The 14419-nt window shown below is 46.4% G+C and overlaps 3 protein-coding genes across 6 annotated transcripts in view; 1 reads left to right on the forward strand and 2 right to left on the reverse strand.

Moving 5' to 3' along the window:
* The window catches only part of LOC135812367 (uncharacterized), a 35871-nt gene extending 34055 nt beyond the window's left edge, over positions 1-1816 (reverse strand). Inside the window, exons 1-2 of the mRNA XM_065325743.1 lie at positions 1761-1816; positions 1163-1366 (exon numbers count right to left, since the gene is read on the reverse strand). Of these exons, the coding sequence (XP_065181815.1) occupies positions 1163-1366; positions 1761-1816 (260 nt within the window). The remainder of the gene's footprint in view (positions 1-1162; positions 1367-1760) is intronic.
* LOC135811926 (uncharacterized) overlaps positions 1-14419 on the reverse strand; it is a 195015-nt gene that overhangs the window by 71633 nt on the left and 108963 nt on the right. The window lies entirely within an intron of this gene.
* LOC135812613 (GRB10-interacting GYF protein 2-like) lies at positions 1710-4252 on the forward strand. Its single transcript, XM_065325919.1, has 2 exons — positions 1710-2144; positions 2620-4252. Exons 1-2 carry the CDS (start codon positions 2125-2127, stop codon positions 3131-3133), a joined length of 534 nt encoding a protein of 177 aa, XP_065181991.1. The 5' UTR covers positions 1710-2124; the 3' UTR covers positions 3134-4252.

A 14419-nucleotide genomic window follows, 5' to 3' on the forward strand; every position in this document is an offset into this window, starting at 1 on the left:
TGCGTGCCTGAAAAACAGGGCATTTTCACAGTGCCCAGTTCATTTTCATCATTTTCGTGCACACATCTACTCTCATGTCCATATGGACGTGGCCATGTACGCCTCCTGCATGTCTATAAAATACTTGGAATCAAAAAAAAACTTTCTTGACCACAAGGCGTGTTTGAAATTGCTTCGCATTCCATGTAAGTCTGGTGGAGATTCGCAGCTGAGTCCCCGTGACTCTTTCTTCTGGTACGTTTCCTCAATTTTTGAATTTCAATGACATCCCATATGGAACGAACTGTTGCTGTGTTGATGTGAGGCCCCTCCGAGGATGAATGGAGCAAACCTTTGAGCGAAATGGGGAATTTGGTTTTTCATAGATGTGCGGCGGATGCAGTCACTGGTCTGCTTTTGCCGCTTATCGCGCAGCAGCCCACCAGGAATCCATGGGGCAACAACATCCTAGCGGCACTCGGATACACTCCGTGACAGATGTGTACTAGACTACAACAATCTCATGGGCAGCTTTGCACACAACTGTACGCCCAACATACAGTAGGGTGCTAGACTTCGTGCACGCATAACATAATCAATGGCAAGAATGTTTTGATACCAGCCCGAAAAACGTTCTAGCATTCCTATTTCCGTACTCGCGCGATTAGTGCTCCTGAGGCACTTTTCAATGTCCATCACAGATTGGGCAGTATTCAAGAGAGGGCACTGTTTTTTCATTGCTGGTACATTTGCGTCATCCAGCTTAAAACAAAGAAAAAAACAGAGGCTAAAGTGTACTGTAAACGCTCACGACTCCACAGAAACGGTAACAAGACCTGCGATTTTGTTCCTGAAAACACCAGTGCAAAGCAATGGCCAAGAACATTTATAGCAAAAGAACACCAAACTTGCACATGGGCTTGGTTACAAGGCCGGGTGGGGAGCACTATTCAAGAAAGGGCTTGATTTTTCCCTGACTCTTGGAGACTAGGGCACTTTTCGAGAGAGGGCTCTAATCGCGCGAGTACGGTAGTTGTGTCGTAAGTTTGAGGAGATTCGTTCCATTGGACATCAGGGATCGACTTCGTAAGCCTCCCATTGGCTCCCGCTGCTACTCAGATTCTGTCACGTTGCGCTCCGTCGAATGTAATCGAGGCATATATTCGCAGTAACAAGAACTCACCTGAACAACGATGGCAACTCGTCGGTTACAGACGCCGGTATACGAACAACTGCGAGAAGAGTAGAACTACTGAAATCAACTTGACTGAATAACTTTGGCCCGCACTTGAAACTGGTAAGCTTACACTCGCTTGCCAAACGTTTAGAAAACAGCACTCGTCTGACCAAAACAATGGCTTCACTTCCTTCCCAAACACCTTTCCACCTCCAAACGACCAAAGCATTACATTGTATTCTGTTTCTGCTGGCATCTTCTCACTAGAGAGGTTGCGCACAACGAAAATTTGTAAGATTTCGACCGTCCGGGTTCGAGTAACGAAAGTTGCTACAAAGATCCGTCCAAACGCGACCGAAACAGAGCAAATCTACGAAACTATTTTTCGTTGCATGGAGTACTAAAATACTGATATTTTACAACTCCCGGTGTTCAGTTGAAGCCCCACATCAGGGGTCAAAGGTGTGAACTTTGACCTGAAGACTGAATCTTGTCCGAATTGAGGAAGAACATTTTTATTTGGTTGGTTGGTTGGTTGGTTGGTTTTTATTTCACTTCGCACAGTTGCGCTTTCATGTTCACATTTTGGCTCGTTCCCACATACCTTTTCTTGTTCATCTCGACAGTTGTACTTTTGACTTCTTCTTGTAACGTTGCCATGTCTCAGACTCCTGACCCCTCTTTCCTGAAACCAACGTCTGTCGCCATGAGCCCAGTGGCATATGCCAGTCCTAGTCGTGGTGGCGTTTCACCCAGTATAAGTGTAAGAAGATCGTTCGATTTGTGTATGGACCTTGCCATACTGAGGCAACTGCGGTCGCATGAGTGCCCCTTTAGAAGAGGGAGCCCAGCTATGGACATAGTTGCTGCTGAATTATCCAACTCGGATCCAACCAAGTTTTGTGGTATCAACAAAAAGGGTGTGCGTGATCGAGTTTTGCTGCTGCTCGAGCTCTTCAACAAAGGCGATGAGTGGAAAAAAACGGCAGTAAGTTGTTTTGGGTGTTCATGTATCAAGATACAAGTACATGTACAATACATGTATGTATTTGTTGCACTGAGGTATACCCCTCCCCCCCCCCCACACACACACACCAATGCAAAAAAGTGATCTTAACGGTATTTTAAATACCTTTAGACATCAAGCAAAAGAATCCACAGAGCCGTGCAGAGAGGTCGTTTGCATATACAGGTACATATGGAACATGGTACAGAATGGTTAGGCAGGGGACTACATGTAGATGAATTTGCAGTGTTGCTTTGATGCTCATATGGAATAAGTTTATACGGCACATCGACGTCCCATCCAATCCATGGAAACTCATCCTCTCATGTTAGATGTACATGTACATGTATGGGGTGAAGGACAAGGCTGAAATTTAAACCGTATAAATTGACGTTTAAAAGTTATCTTTTGGTGACTCATTCATGTTTGTCTAAATATGCTTTCTTTCACCTTTCAGATCTGGCACTGAGGAGGAGCTAACGGAGAAAGGCCAGCTTCTGGCTGAGCTCCAGGAGCTTTATGCTGAAAAAGCCCAGCCCAAGCCTGCTGGTGATGGCGAGAAACAAGCTGCCCTCCAGGCGAGAAAGGATGCGTGCGTGACGCTGGCCAGTAAGAGTAAGGAAGCAGCAGATGAGCCCGCTGCAAAGCGGAAGAAACATGGAACGTCGAGCGTTGAACTCGCTATTGCTTACCTGAAGACCTCACAGGAGGCGGATGCAGCAGTAAAAAAAGCACAGCTAGAACTGGAACAGCAGCAGCATCAAGACAAGCTGCTATTAGATAAAGCCAAGATGGACCTTGAGGAAAGGAAATTCATCGCGGATGACATACAGAGGAAGAAGAAACAAGAGATGGACGAAAAGGATCAAGCAGCCAGGCTGAAAAGAGAGGACGAGAGGGAAGAAGATGCAGCTGCTGAGCGCCGGGCACTCATAGATTTAATGAAAACATTTGCTTCCAAGTTTTCATAATTCCCCGCCACAAATCCAGCTTGTGACCTCAGGCCACATCACCGAGCCACCAAGCTGAGAATTGAGGCGTCATCGAGTCTTTGCCCTCCCCACCACCCACTCCACCCGCCTTCAACGTTCACCCTTGTACTCCGCATGCTCTCAGTACAACCACCTGCCACGACACTTTTATTCCCTCCGAGAAATAGATGCATTCAAAAGAGAAGGTACCCTGATCATAGTATTGCAGTATCCCTGCTTAACAGTTTACACATGACTAGTACATGTATTTTGCATGACTCTTATAATTACTCTTGTTACTACTTTCGGACACGTCCTACATCATGTACCTCACACATGACTTGATTACATCAGGAGTACCGCGCTTCTAGAAAGATCCTAGATCTTCCATGCATGCTGCTGTCATCACTTCTAGTGTCACTTCCTTTTAGTTAGTACAGTCATGCACAGTCATGTACATGTATGTCATGTTGTTCCGGACTATTCCAGACCTTCCACGTCATATGCCCGATGAGTAACGTTGCTGACTAAATTGCATAATATAGATATCTCATCTTCTAGAATGCCTCGCTTAGTCATTATGTTAATGTTACGCAATGCTCACTTCATCTACCTGTATAGCAATGATGATCTAGGTTTGCCTTCTCCACTATTCTAGAACTTGTACTAGAAGGATGATTTCGTAATCACTGCAATTTGCAATGTCATATACTTTGCTCGCCTATAAAAGCTGCTGTCTTTTCTGCCACCATGAGATTAGCTCAGATTAGATTAGAGATTAGATTAGAGAAGAGATCGGAGAGATCCGATAGATATCAGAGAGAGAACAAGATAGAGTTCTGTTCACTTAGGAATATTTGATATAAGATAACCTCCAGGCCGTGCCGGAATAAGTTCTGATACGTTCGTTGACTGACTGTGGGTAGTTGCCTCCTTGCCTTAGACCGAGCACATTACAGGATCATCAATTTGCACATGCTCCAACCCCCGCTGTAGCCCAGCCTAGGAATATTATTTTAATCAAGCTCTATCGCCTACCTGTCTTCGCAGTGGATATACTTCCTTCTTCGTCTTTACTTAAAAATGAAGCACCCAAACCACGGCTGCCACTAGCCACTGTTTCTCCCGGTTTATTGCACTCACTCTGATTGATAACACCTAGTACTGTCTCTCTCTTAGGGCCGGGTTCCACTGCGGCTCCGCGGCTCCGCTGCTCCGCGGCACTTGGCTGCATGCAGCGGAGCAGCGCGGTTCCACTGTCACTCGCCATTCGCGGTACCGCGGTCGTGGTCCACACTTTTTGATGACGTTTCACCTGCCTGCGCGCGCGAAATCAAACAAATCCTCGTGTTCTGGCCTGCGCAACGAATTAAAATTTGAATTATAAAATTCTGGCGTATAAAACAATGCAAAGTACGGGAAACAGGTCGAGCCGCGACCGCGGCTCGCAGTTTTTGGTCAAGAATCGTAGCAAAAGCTCGCGGTGAGCCGCGGACTCGCTGCTCCAGCTCGAGCCGCGGTCACTATGGTAATGATGACGTTTCAAGCCACGAAAGACGAGCAGCGGGGCAGCGGAGCCGCAGTGGAACCCGGCCCTTATTGGCTACGGGCATCGTGAGAATAAAGATAATAATAAATAAGAAATAATTCGCCGTCACACGCTACAGTGTACTTTAGTAATAGTATTATCTTTATTAGGATGACCCAGAGGCTTATCGCCTATCAAGGGGTTCACCGCTTTGAAGGGTGTACATGTACATGTATGAGCTAAAGTGAAAGTAGTGGAAAGTAAAAGTTGTTCAGCGTGAATGCGTAGGGGAGCACACAGGGGGGGGGGGGGGGGGGGGGGGGGAGGTATGTACATGGCGTGGGCATACCGGAGAGCGAAGCACTATGTTTGAAGTTACATGCTTCGTTTAAAAAAATTATATTATTATATACACAAGAGAGAATTTGGAAGCTTTGTTACAACTCTGAGTTTCACGTATTACTACGATCATCAGGCAACTGATGGATCCAAAACAAGCAGCCAGAACATAAGGGGGAGCAAGGTGGGAAATCCTGAGGGGTGTCATAGGCGACGCGTATCATAGCGCAAGAGTCAGGTGCAGGCGTGAAGTTGCCAAGTCTTCAGATTTGGGGCTATGCAGCAGTAGTTCCGGCGTGAATGATATAGAATAGAGCAGGGGAAAAATGCCAAATCCACACATGCCCACACCACTACACAAACATACACCCACACCCTCTCCCTTTTCTCACATACACATACACTCACACGCGCGTCGTCACACACATTCTCTAAATCTCTCTCTCTCTCTCTCTCTCTCTCACACACACACACACGCACACACACACACGCACACACACATTCATTCTCTATATCTCACTCACACACACACACACACACACACACACACACACACACACACACACACACACACACACACACACACACACATTCTCCAAATCTCACACACACATTCTCTAAATCTTACCTATACACACACACATTCTCCAAATCTCACACAAACATTCTCTCTCTCTCTCTCTCTCTCTCTCTCTCACACACACACACACACACATATATACACACACACACACACACACGGCCACAATACTCATCCTTTCATTCTCACACCTACCGCACACATATTTGCACCCGCACTTATCCAATCACCCACACGCACTCTCTTTCTCACGCATGCACACAAACACACACACACACACACACACACACACTCAAACATGCACGTGCACACACACACACACACACACACACACACACACACACACACACACACACACACACACACACACACACACACACTAGGCAGCGGGACTACCAGCTAGATTCACTTGACCTTGCGGGCAAAGTTACAGAGGTAGAACTTGTTTTAATGACGACACTTGGACACAAGCTCTGACCTCTTGTTGAGGGAGCGGGTCTTGTCGGCCCAGGCTATCTCTAGCTTCTCGGCCAGACACAGGTTGCAGCGCTTCGAGATGTTAGAGTATGGTGCGGCTCTCCTCACAACGGACCACCTGATACTGTAAGGTTTGTTTTATACATGAAACTCCGAAATAAATTGTGAGAGTTCTGTTCACCGTAGATACTGCACGAGTTCAGGTGGTTGCAGTTCAAAGTACGCTGACGTCTTGTTCCCTCGGCGAATGATAGTTCTGCAATTGCAAAGCAAAGCAGCAACTTTGTAGTAAACAGCGATGGGCTGAAGTCCAAGCTTCAGCTGCTTGTAATTGTTGATCAGCGCCCAGTAGGTGCTCACTTCACCAAATGCCCACTCCACCGTTTGACGCGCGGAATTCATGGCCGTGTTGAACTCACGTTGTTGTGGAGTTACATTCCCACCAAGATACCCCTTCTGGATGAATTGGCTGAAAGGATACGCTGGATCACCGTACAGTGCATAGCACCGGCCATCGGGAAGGCGCACGTTGTTCTGAAGCTCGACCAGGAGATGGCTTTCCGCTAAGACTCCTGCATCGTGACGGCGGCCTTCTACAGGGCCAAATAGATGGGTGATTAGTCCATCCGGTGTGGTCACTGCTTGAAATTTTAATGCATGGACGCGCTTGTGCCCGTTGTAAAAGATGCGCTGATTATGCCCGGGACGGCTCATGGGGCGGACTGTACCGTCAATGAATCCCCAGATGAGCATATCTACACCAGTTTTCCGTTGGATAGCGTCGCTGTAGGACCGCAATGTAGCTGGGGTGAGGCATCCTTGGTCAAAAGTGTTTTCGATCACGTGACTCCACCGGTTCCATATCCATGGCAGTGTCGTATTAAATATCCGACTTATATCTTCTTCGTACCGCCCAAACTCCTCAGCCAGATCTACCAATCGGCAAGGAAATGCCAATCGCCTCAACACAACCAGTAGACCATCCATCCCTGTCCACGTGATCCTATTGACGCCTTTCATAGTCTGAGGCATACGCAAAGCATCGCACAATTCGTGTAACTCCGCCTTGACAAATCGAAATCGGAGCATGCAAGCGTCATCTGGCAGAGATCGTATGCAAAGACGTGGAGGGAGTCTCCTCCTTTCGATGTTCAACTGGCAATCATCCTCCAACGCAAGGATAAGCAAAAGCAGCTTATCCTTACCCAGTAGACCTTTGTCGTAGGCAAAGAGCAAAACTGCCAACGTCTGATCAAACTCTTCAGCCATGCCCAACTCGTGCAGATAACGCTGTTTGCAAAGCTCATACACTAAAAAGCAGGGAGTAGTCGATTGCGATATGTTGTAGTCGAAGTAAGTTTGACTACAACAAAAAAATACGTCCTCCCCTTCGACTCGTAAGTTCGTCGGAGTGTTTGGAGATGAAGCTTTCAAGCGCTTCAACTCCTTCATATCATGAGAACACGGGGTCATGGGGTCATGTACTCTTGGTACGCGAGCAAACCAGACACGAAAAAGTTCACACGTAACGTTGTGCGCAACCTCACAGTTTACGAATATTCGTTAACTACTTTCGGTAAAAAATTTCGTTACGACGCTACGAATTTTCGTTGTGCGCAACCTCTCTAATATCCAACCGTTTATAACGGCAGTCTTGCGCGAAGGCCACCGACTCCTTTCACCGACACTGCCGAAGCTGCGTTTTCAAAATTTGAAAAATCCATGGAAACGGCTATGATGTGACCTTGGCTTGACCCTCGGCCTCGGCCTCACAGGCTCCGATATGCGCATGATTAGGCAATCTCCAAATTTCTGACCCGACACGTGATCATCACTCAGGTACTGGCAAATAGCCATCTCTCTTTTCGCGGACACAAGCAGCTCATTGTGCTCGAATGACGACATTTTCGGTAAGCAGCGGAGGTTGACCTTCCGACCTTCGAACCTCAACTTCTGTTAAAGCCTTAAAGGGGAACTGTCATCACCACAACTATTTCCCTTATACTTATAGCAAGAGTAGATAAACAAGAGTGTGCAACTCCGGATCTCTTCTGCACAATCTGCAGATACCCCCGCCCGCGGCGGAATTTTTTGTTGACGTCACATTTTTTCAGAAGAACGCGCATTTTGCCCCAGAGCAGTGTGAGAGCACGTGCTGGGCACCGACTTTGTAATGTAAAGCCCGGCCAAGTGCACGAGGCAAAACTTTCCAAAAGACTCGCAGCGCGTGCATCGTCGAAAAGATTACGTCAACAAAAAATTCCGCCGCGGGCCAACCCATCCCGGAGTTGCACACTCTTGTTTATCTACTCTTGCTTATAGGTAGGTAGGTGTATTTTTACTTGAATTCGCCGAACCAAACGTGCGGTATCGCCCAGATACGTGGACGAGAATGGAAACAATAAACTAGTGTAGAAAATAGCCTAATACTACTTTTATGATAGAGCAAAGCAAACAACGCCCAGTCAATGAATAAAGTTACATGTATAAAAAAAAACAGGGGAGGCGTCAGATAGCACACGACGTACGAGTGGTACTGTGGAGTACCGCAAACGTTCAAGGGTACACGTAGAGTTCAGTAGTCGGTGCTATCAAGACAAAAGGGGAGGCAGGCATGCTTGAACTCGTGGTGCTGGGTAATCAGTGGTAATACCACACACGTCGGATGGCAGGTTGTTCTATAAAAATGGACCCGCGAGCGGTTGGGCGGTCATGGCCGGCTTTGGATAGGGTAATACCACGGGAGGTCAGTGAACGCAAGGCGCAGGCCTACACTCTGCGCATGCATTGCGTCATCGATTTTTTGAATGTGATCGCGGTGGCGCCGACAGAGAAAACATGGCCGCGGTCTGTTTGCACCGCTGGGAGTCGTAAAATTACTGTTCTTCTGTCCCGGATCCCCGCGACCATTCAAATCATACGCGACACGGAGGACTCACGTACTCACCACGTTCTCAAGGCGAGGACGCATAGTGCTCCTGACTACAACCATAACCCGGTTGGCAGAGTCCCGGTCTTGCGACCATTTGAACCGTATTTGGAAACCCAGGTTCGGACCCTCGTTACTCCAGGGGTTGTTAGGATTTAGAAAATTTCTTTTTTTGTGTTGTAGAAGTCGTCGTGTTCAGTCCATGCGCCAAGACCGAAAAAGTCGTCTAAAAGTTCAACGGTACTTTTTTATGCAGATTAGCCACTTTTCCGAGCTGAATATATTCGAATCTTCGTCGAAAAATTGTCAAGAAAATGTTAGATGTCTCGAGTCGTTTGCAATTTTCTCTCCATCAGTGCTTGTTTGCGGAAGTTTTGCTTTCCGGACACCTTGATTGGGCCTTTCACCTTATGGATGTCAGTTGTAGTGGTCGTTACTCATTGTCTCGACGTCGCTGGGAGTGTTCTTGTGGGAGCTATCAAATATTCGTAAAAATCAGGCAAGTGGCAAAGAAAAATTCGCCAAATTTTTGGGCAAGATAGTATGTAGACATCGATGCTTTCCTTTGACTCTCCACCGATGTGGAAACACTTCCAGAAGCGTTCAGCGGTGTCCGGTTCTTGATGGGGTCGTGGTGGCCTCCTCGGTTTGGAACAAAACAAAATCAATGCATTGTCTGTTGTCACCAGTGGGAGACATATTACATGGCAAAGAAACGCACCAGCACCCGTATTCACTCTTGAGGGGCCTGAGATAGAAGCCCACATCATCTTCGTTCAAATGACAAAGTTCTAACCAGGGTCTGCAGACCGTAATTTCAATGTCATTTTTTGGTCCCTTTTAAAAAATGGCCTAGCCAACAGCCTGTATGTAGTTTATGAAGCATTGGCGTGTTCTTCGGGTTTGCAATCATGTTATACTACTCATGACCTTCTCTTGTAAGATTCGTGCGAAACTGAAAGTTGTAATGTACTCTCAGGACAGCTTGAAGTAGGTTTCAATTCTCGGTGAAGGGCAAAGATCTTAAACCGTCATTGTGAATGTCAATGGGAATATGATCCAAGAGTCCACAACCCCAACGGAAATGTATGATGGACTCTTAGTATGATCTGTGCGCAAAGAACTGCAGTTGAGTCATTGTTTTAGCAATATGTGTGCGTTCTGAGTTTTAGCACATTCTTAGACTCTTATTGTGCTGGAGTGTGCACTTTATAACACGTGTACATGTATAACAAAAGCTGAATTATACAACGGTAGAAAATGATATGCCCCATTCTCAGCTTTGGTTTCTGGCGTTCTTTTAATTATTAGTATTTCAGGCTGCGTGTTCTTGGGCTCCGTGTTCTTTAAAGGGGAAGTATACCCTAAAATCAAATTTTCACCAGTTGTAGTCTTCGGGGTGCTGAGTCGAATGGTTCTTGGCCCGAGGAAGCTGAGACACTCCCTTCCTCCTTTATTCCCAATCGAACTCGCGCACTTCCACCGAAACTGGGTGACTGCGCCCTACTAGATAGGGATTTGTATGGAAAAATCACTAAAAACGCCGTTTCGTTCTTATAAAAGTGCGGATGACCGCGATTGGCGTAGTCTTTTGGCCGCTGAGTCGACTGGTTTTGGTCCGAAAAGGCTGCGATGCAGCATTCGGCCCTTATTCCCAATCGAACACGGTTGAGTAAGCGGTCACGTGCTCACTTACAGCCTGTTTGGGCCCGTTTATGTCACTCGAGTTGAACCTTTGAACCAGGGAGTCGCAAAAGCCTCTTACGACTCCCTGCTTTGAACCTTTGAGTTGAACCTTGATGTGAAAATTGTGGCCTGCAGGCACGGTGACCAGGCGGCTGGTGTACGCATGACCACGTGACCGCTTACTCAACCGTGTTCGATTGGGAATAAGGGCCAAACGCTGCATCGCAGCCTTTCTGGACCAAAACCAGTCGACTCAGCGGCCAAAATACGACAACATATGGACCAACTGTGGTCATCCGTGCTTTTATAAGAACAAAACGGCGTTTTAGTGACTTGTTCCATACAAATCCCTATCTAGTAGGGCACAGGCACCCAGTTTCAGTGGAAGTGCGCGAGTTCGATTGGGAATAAAGGAGGAAAAGAGTGTCTCAGTGTCCTCGGACCAAGACCATTCGACTCAGCACCCCGAAGATTACAACTGGTGAAAATTTGATTTTAGGGTATACTTCCCCTTTAAGCCTAAAATCAAATTTTCACCAGTTGTAGTCTTCGAGGTGCTGAGTCCAATGGTCTTGGTCCGAGGAAGCTCAGACGCTCCCTTCCTCCTTTATTCCCAATCGAACTCGCGCACTTCTACCGAAACTGGGTGACTGCGCCCTACTAGATGGGGATTTGTATGCCTAATGTCACTAAAAGCGCCATTTCGTTCTTATAAAAGCACGGATGACCGCGATTGGCCCATATGTGATAGTCTGACTCAGCACCCCGAAGACTACAACTGGTGAACATTTTGATTTTAGGCTTAACTTCCCCTTTGACGTGGCTCTACTGTACGTGTACCGTAAAGTACCGTTGATCCGCCCCCACGCCATGTCGCTTCCCAGCTGGGTTTTCGGCAGGGGGCGGGAATTAGATCAAGGCTGTCAAGTGCAGTACGATGTACAACAACGTAGAAGTTCAGACTCGATGCGCTGGATTGTGCACATTTTGATCCTGGATTGGCAAGTATTGTGTACAGCAGTGCATGCGTCGGCTCAACATCGTATTTCGTTGTATACGCCGAAGTCGCTTCACAAGGAGAACATCGACAGGGGGCGGGAATTAGGGCGCGCTCACACTGCGACCAAAACCAGCGTCCATGCGGCCATGCGGCCAAGTTGCATGGCAACGGCATGAACTTGACCAAAACGCGACGGCCACGTTTCAAATCGTGGCCGCGACCCCCGGAGGGGGGTGCCACGACTTGGCGGCAACATGATCGTAGACGTGAAGCGTATTTGTGTACAACCTGGCCTGAAGTATGTTCAATTTCTCAAATTCCGGTGTGTTGATTCATGAACATCGGCGGTTGTCGATGTCACCTCGACATTTGCACATTTTTTTAAAATTTTTGTAGTTGTGGTCCTGCACGCACGCACCGCCATATATGCATTATTAAGCCCTTTTTGGACGATGTCGATTTTGTTTTTGTAGTTGCTTCGTTGTGATCGGATCGACCAATTTCTACAGTGTACTCGTTCAATACGATGGCAGCTTGGTCTGGCTTTTCGGTTTCGAAATTATCTTTCTCTACTTTTCTGCGATGATGGAATGCCATACCTCACTGAAGACATTTCAGTTACATATCATCGGAAAATACAGTTCTCATCTCGGCAACAGACGAAAGAAACCACTACCGGAATTTCCACTGCACTGGCACTTGCTCTGACCACGAGGTCAGGAAAGCGAAAGCGCTTGGATGTCAGCGGCAGTCCCTCAAGAGTCCAAACTTACCTGATTGTATGAATTATTTTCGTCGACTTCAAGAATACGAGCCACGAGGCACTTCCTCCAACATGCAACATGCGAAAAATTACATCCAAAACGGGCCACGACTTTATTAGGAAACGCACGGACTCTTTTGGATACGAACTGCAATTCGTAAAGTTTGTGTGACAACTTCACGTCTACGCGTGTACGAGGCCTAGTGTGAGCACGACTGCCACGTTTCTGCGTTTTGCTGACGCATGGACGCGTGCTCATGGTCGCAGTGTGAGCGCGCCCTAAGAGAGGGGGCGGATCAACGGTACTTTACGGTACATGTAATGTAAAGAACTTGGTGTGCCCCCCCCCCGTCAATTTCTACCTGTAAACAACTTGAGCACATACACCGGAATACAGCGCTGAACCAATTTAATTATCACAACTATGCACATGGACCACATGATAGTACATTCGAGCGCAGGTATTCCGGGGGGGGGGGGAACTTTACATTATTTCACTTGCAAACACATTGCACGTTACGTGCGATTTCGATTCCTTCACTGTACATGTAGATCTACATAAGAAAAGGAACAAGTTACAAAACAGCCGAGCTGCAGCATGCATTCTTGATCAATAATCTGGCACACCCTGGTTTCAGTCAACCACATGGTAGCAGCTAAAAGTGCTTATAGCTGAGACACAGGCAGGAAGTGCTATATGTGTGCTTTCTTTTCCATCTCCTTCACAATGAGGAAACTCAATACAAGTGCAGACTGCCTCTTTTACGGCCAAAGAAACACAGTGTATGGTAAAGAAAGTGTCCTAAGGCCGAGAAAAGGAAATAGCTAAGTAATAGGAATGGTAAAGCTACTATAAAAAAAAAGACTGAAACCGAACCCTTTAAACAACTTCCAGCTAGTATGTGACATACAAGTCAGTTAGGTTCAACACTATGCCAGTGGATGACAGGGCAGTGCCCAACTCCGATGCCAGCCAGCCACGTCATGGACAGACGCACCAATGAGATGATGGTTAGGGATAGTCAGAGGCGAAAGTTAACCACAACTTGGAAGAACGGAGAAATTGTGTACAGCTACAAACAGGATCCGGGAACACAAGCTTTCGGTCAAAGGGAATGAATTCTACACGAGCATCTTGAGAAAAGCACTTGTGTCATTCCCCATACTTCACAGTCTAGCCAGCACCAGCATTTACACACTGAATTATAGCAATAAAAACTGCTTTATGGCAGTTTTCTAAAAAAAGTTATTGTGTTCTAGTCCATGGACCCCGTCCAAAAAGTAAGAAATTACCGAAATGTGAGAGCTGGAAATTAAAATTTCACCCAAAACCTCACAATAATCACAACACTTGAAATGCTGCTTTCAACTTTAACTTGTACTGCACCAACAATTGGCAACATGCATGCATAGGAAAGAGGATCACGAGGGGAAAAGGTCTTCTACATGTAGCTTTTCATTCTGTGTGTGATTATTGTGAGGTTTTGTGTGAAATTTTAATTTCCAGCTATCACATTTCGGTAATTTCTTACTTTTTGGACGGGGTCCATGGACTAGAACACAATAACTTTTTTTAGAAAACTGCCATAAAGCAGTTTTTATTGCTATAATTTCTTTTGTTTTTTTCTGTCACCAATCAATGGAATGCCCTATATCAAGAGTACATAACCCCGAGGTTATGTACTCTTGCCTGTATCAATAATTATGTAAATGATGGCCTTCACATCATATCAAGAGGTTTATGCACTCTTGATCATATCAATACCGTATTATACGCATTGATGTGCAAGCCTTTTCTGGCAGAAAATGGCACTAGCATGATAATGCATGTTCTCCTGCAGGTGAACATGTGAGTAGTGGTGGTTATACTTTTTTATACGGAGTTCACTCTGTGCATGTTGCTGTTGCAGAATTTCATGACTCTGTCATAAATTTGTCTTATTATTATTTACTTTCATTTTACTAGGCTGCGCCTTGATCCTTT

This window comes from Sycon ciliatum, chromosome 3 (assembly GCF_964019385.1).
Source record: "Sycon ciliatum chromosome 3, ocSycCili1.1, whole genome shotgun sequence".
In the NCBI taxonomy this organism is placed as follows: domain Eukaryota; kingdom Metazoa; phylum Porifera; class Calcarea; order Leucosolenida; family Sycettidae; genus Sycon; species Sycon ciliatum.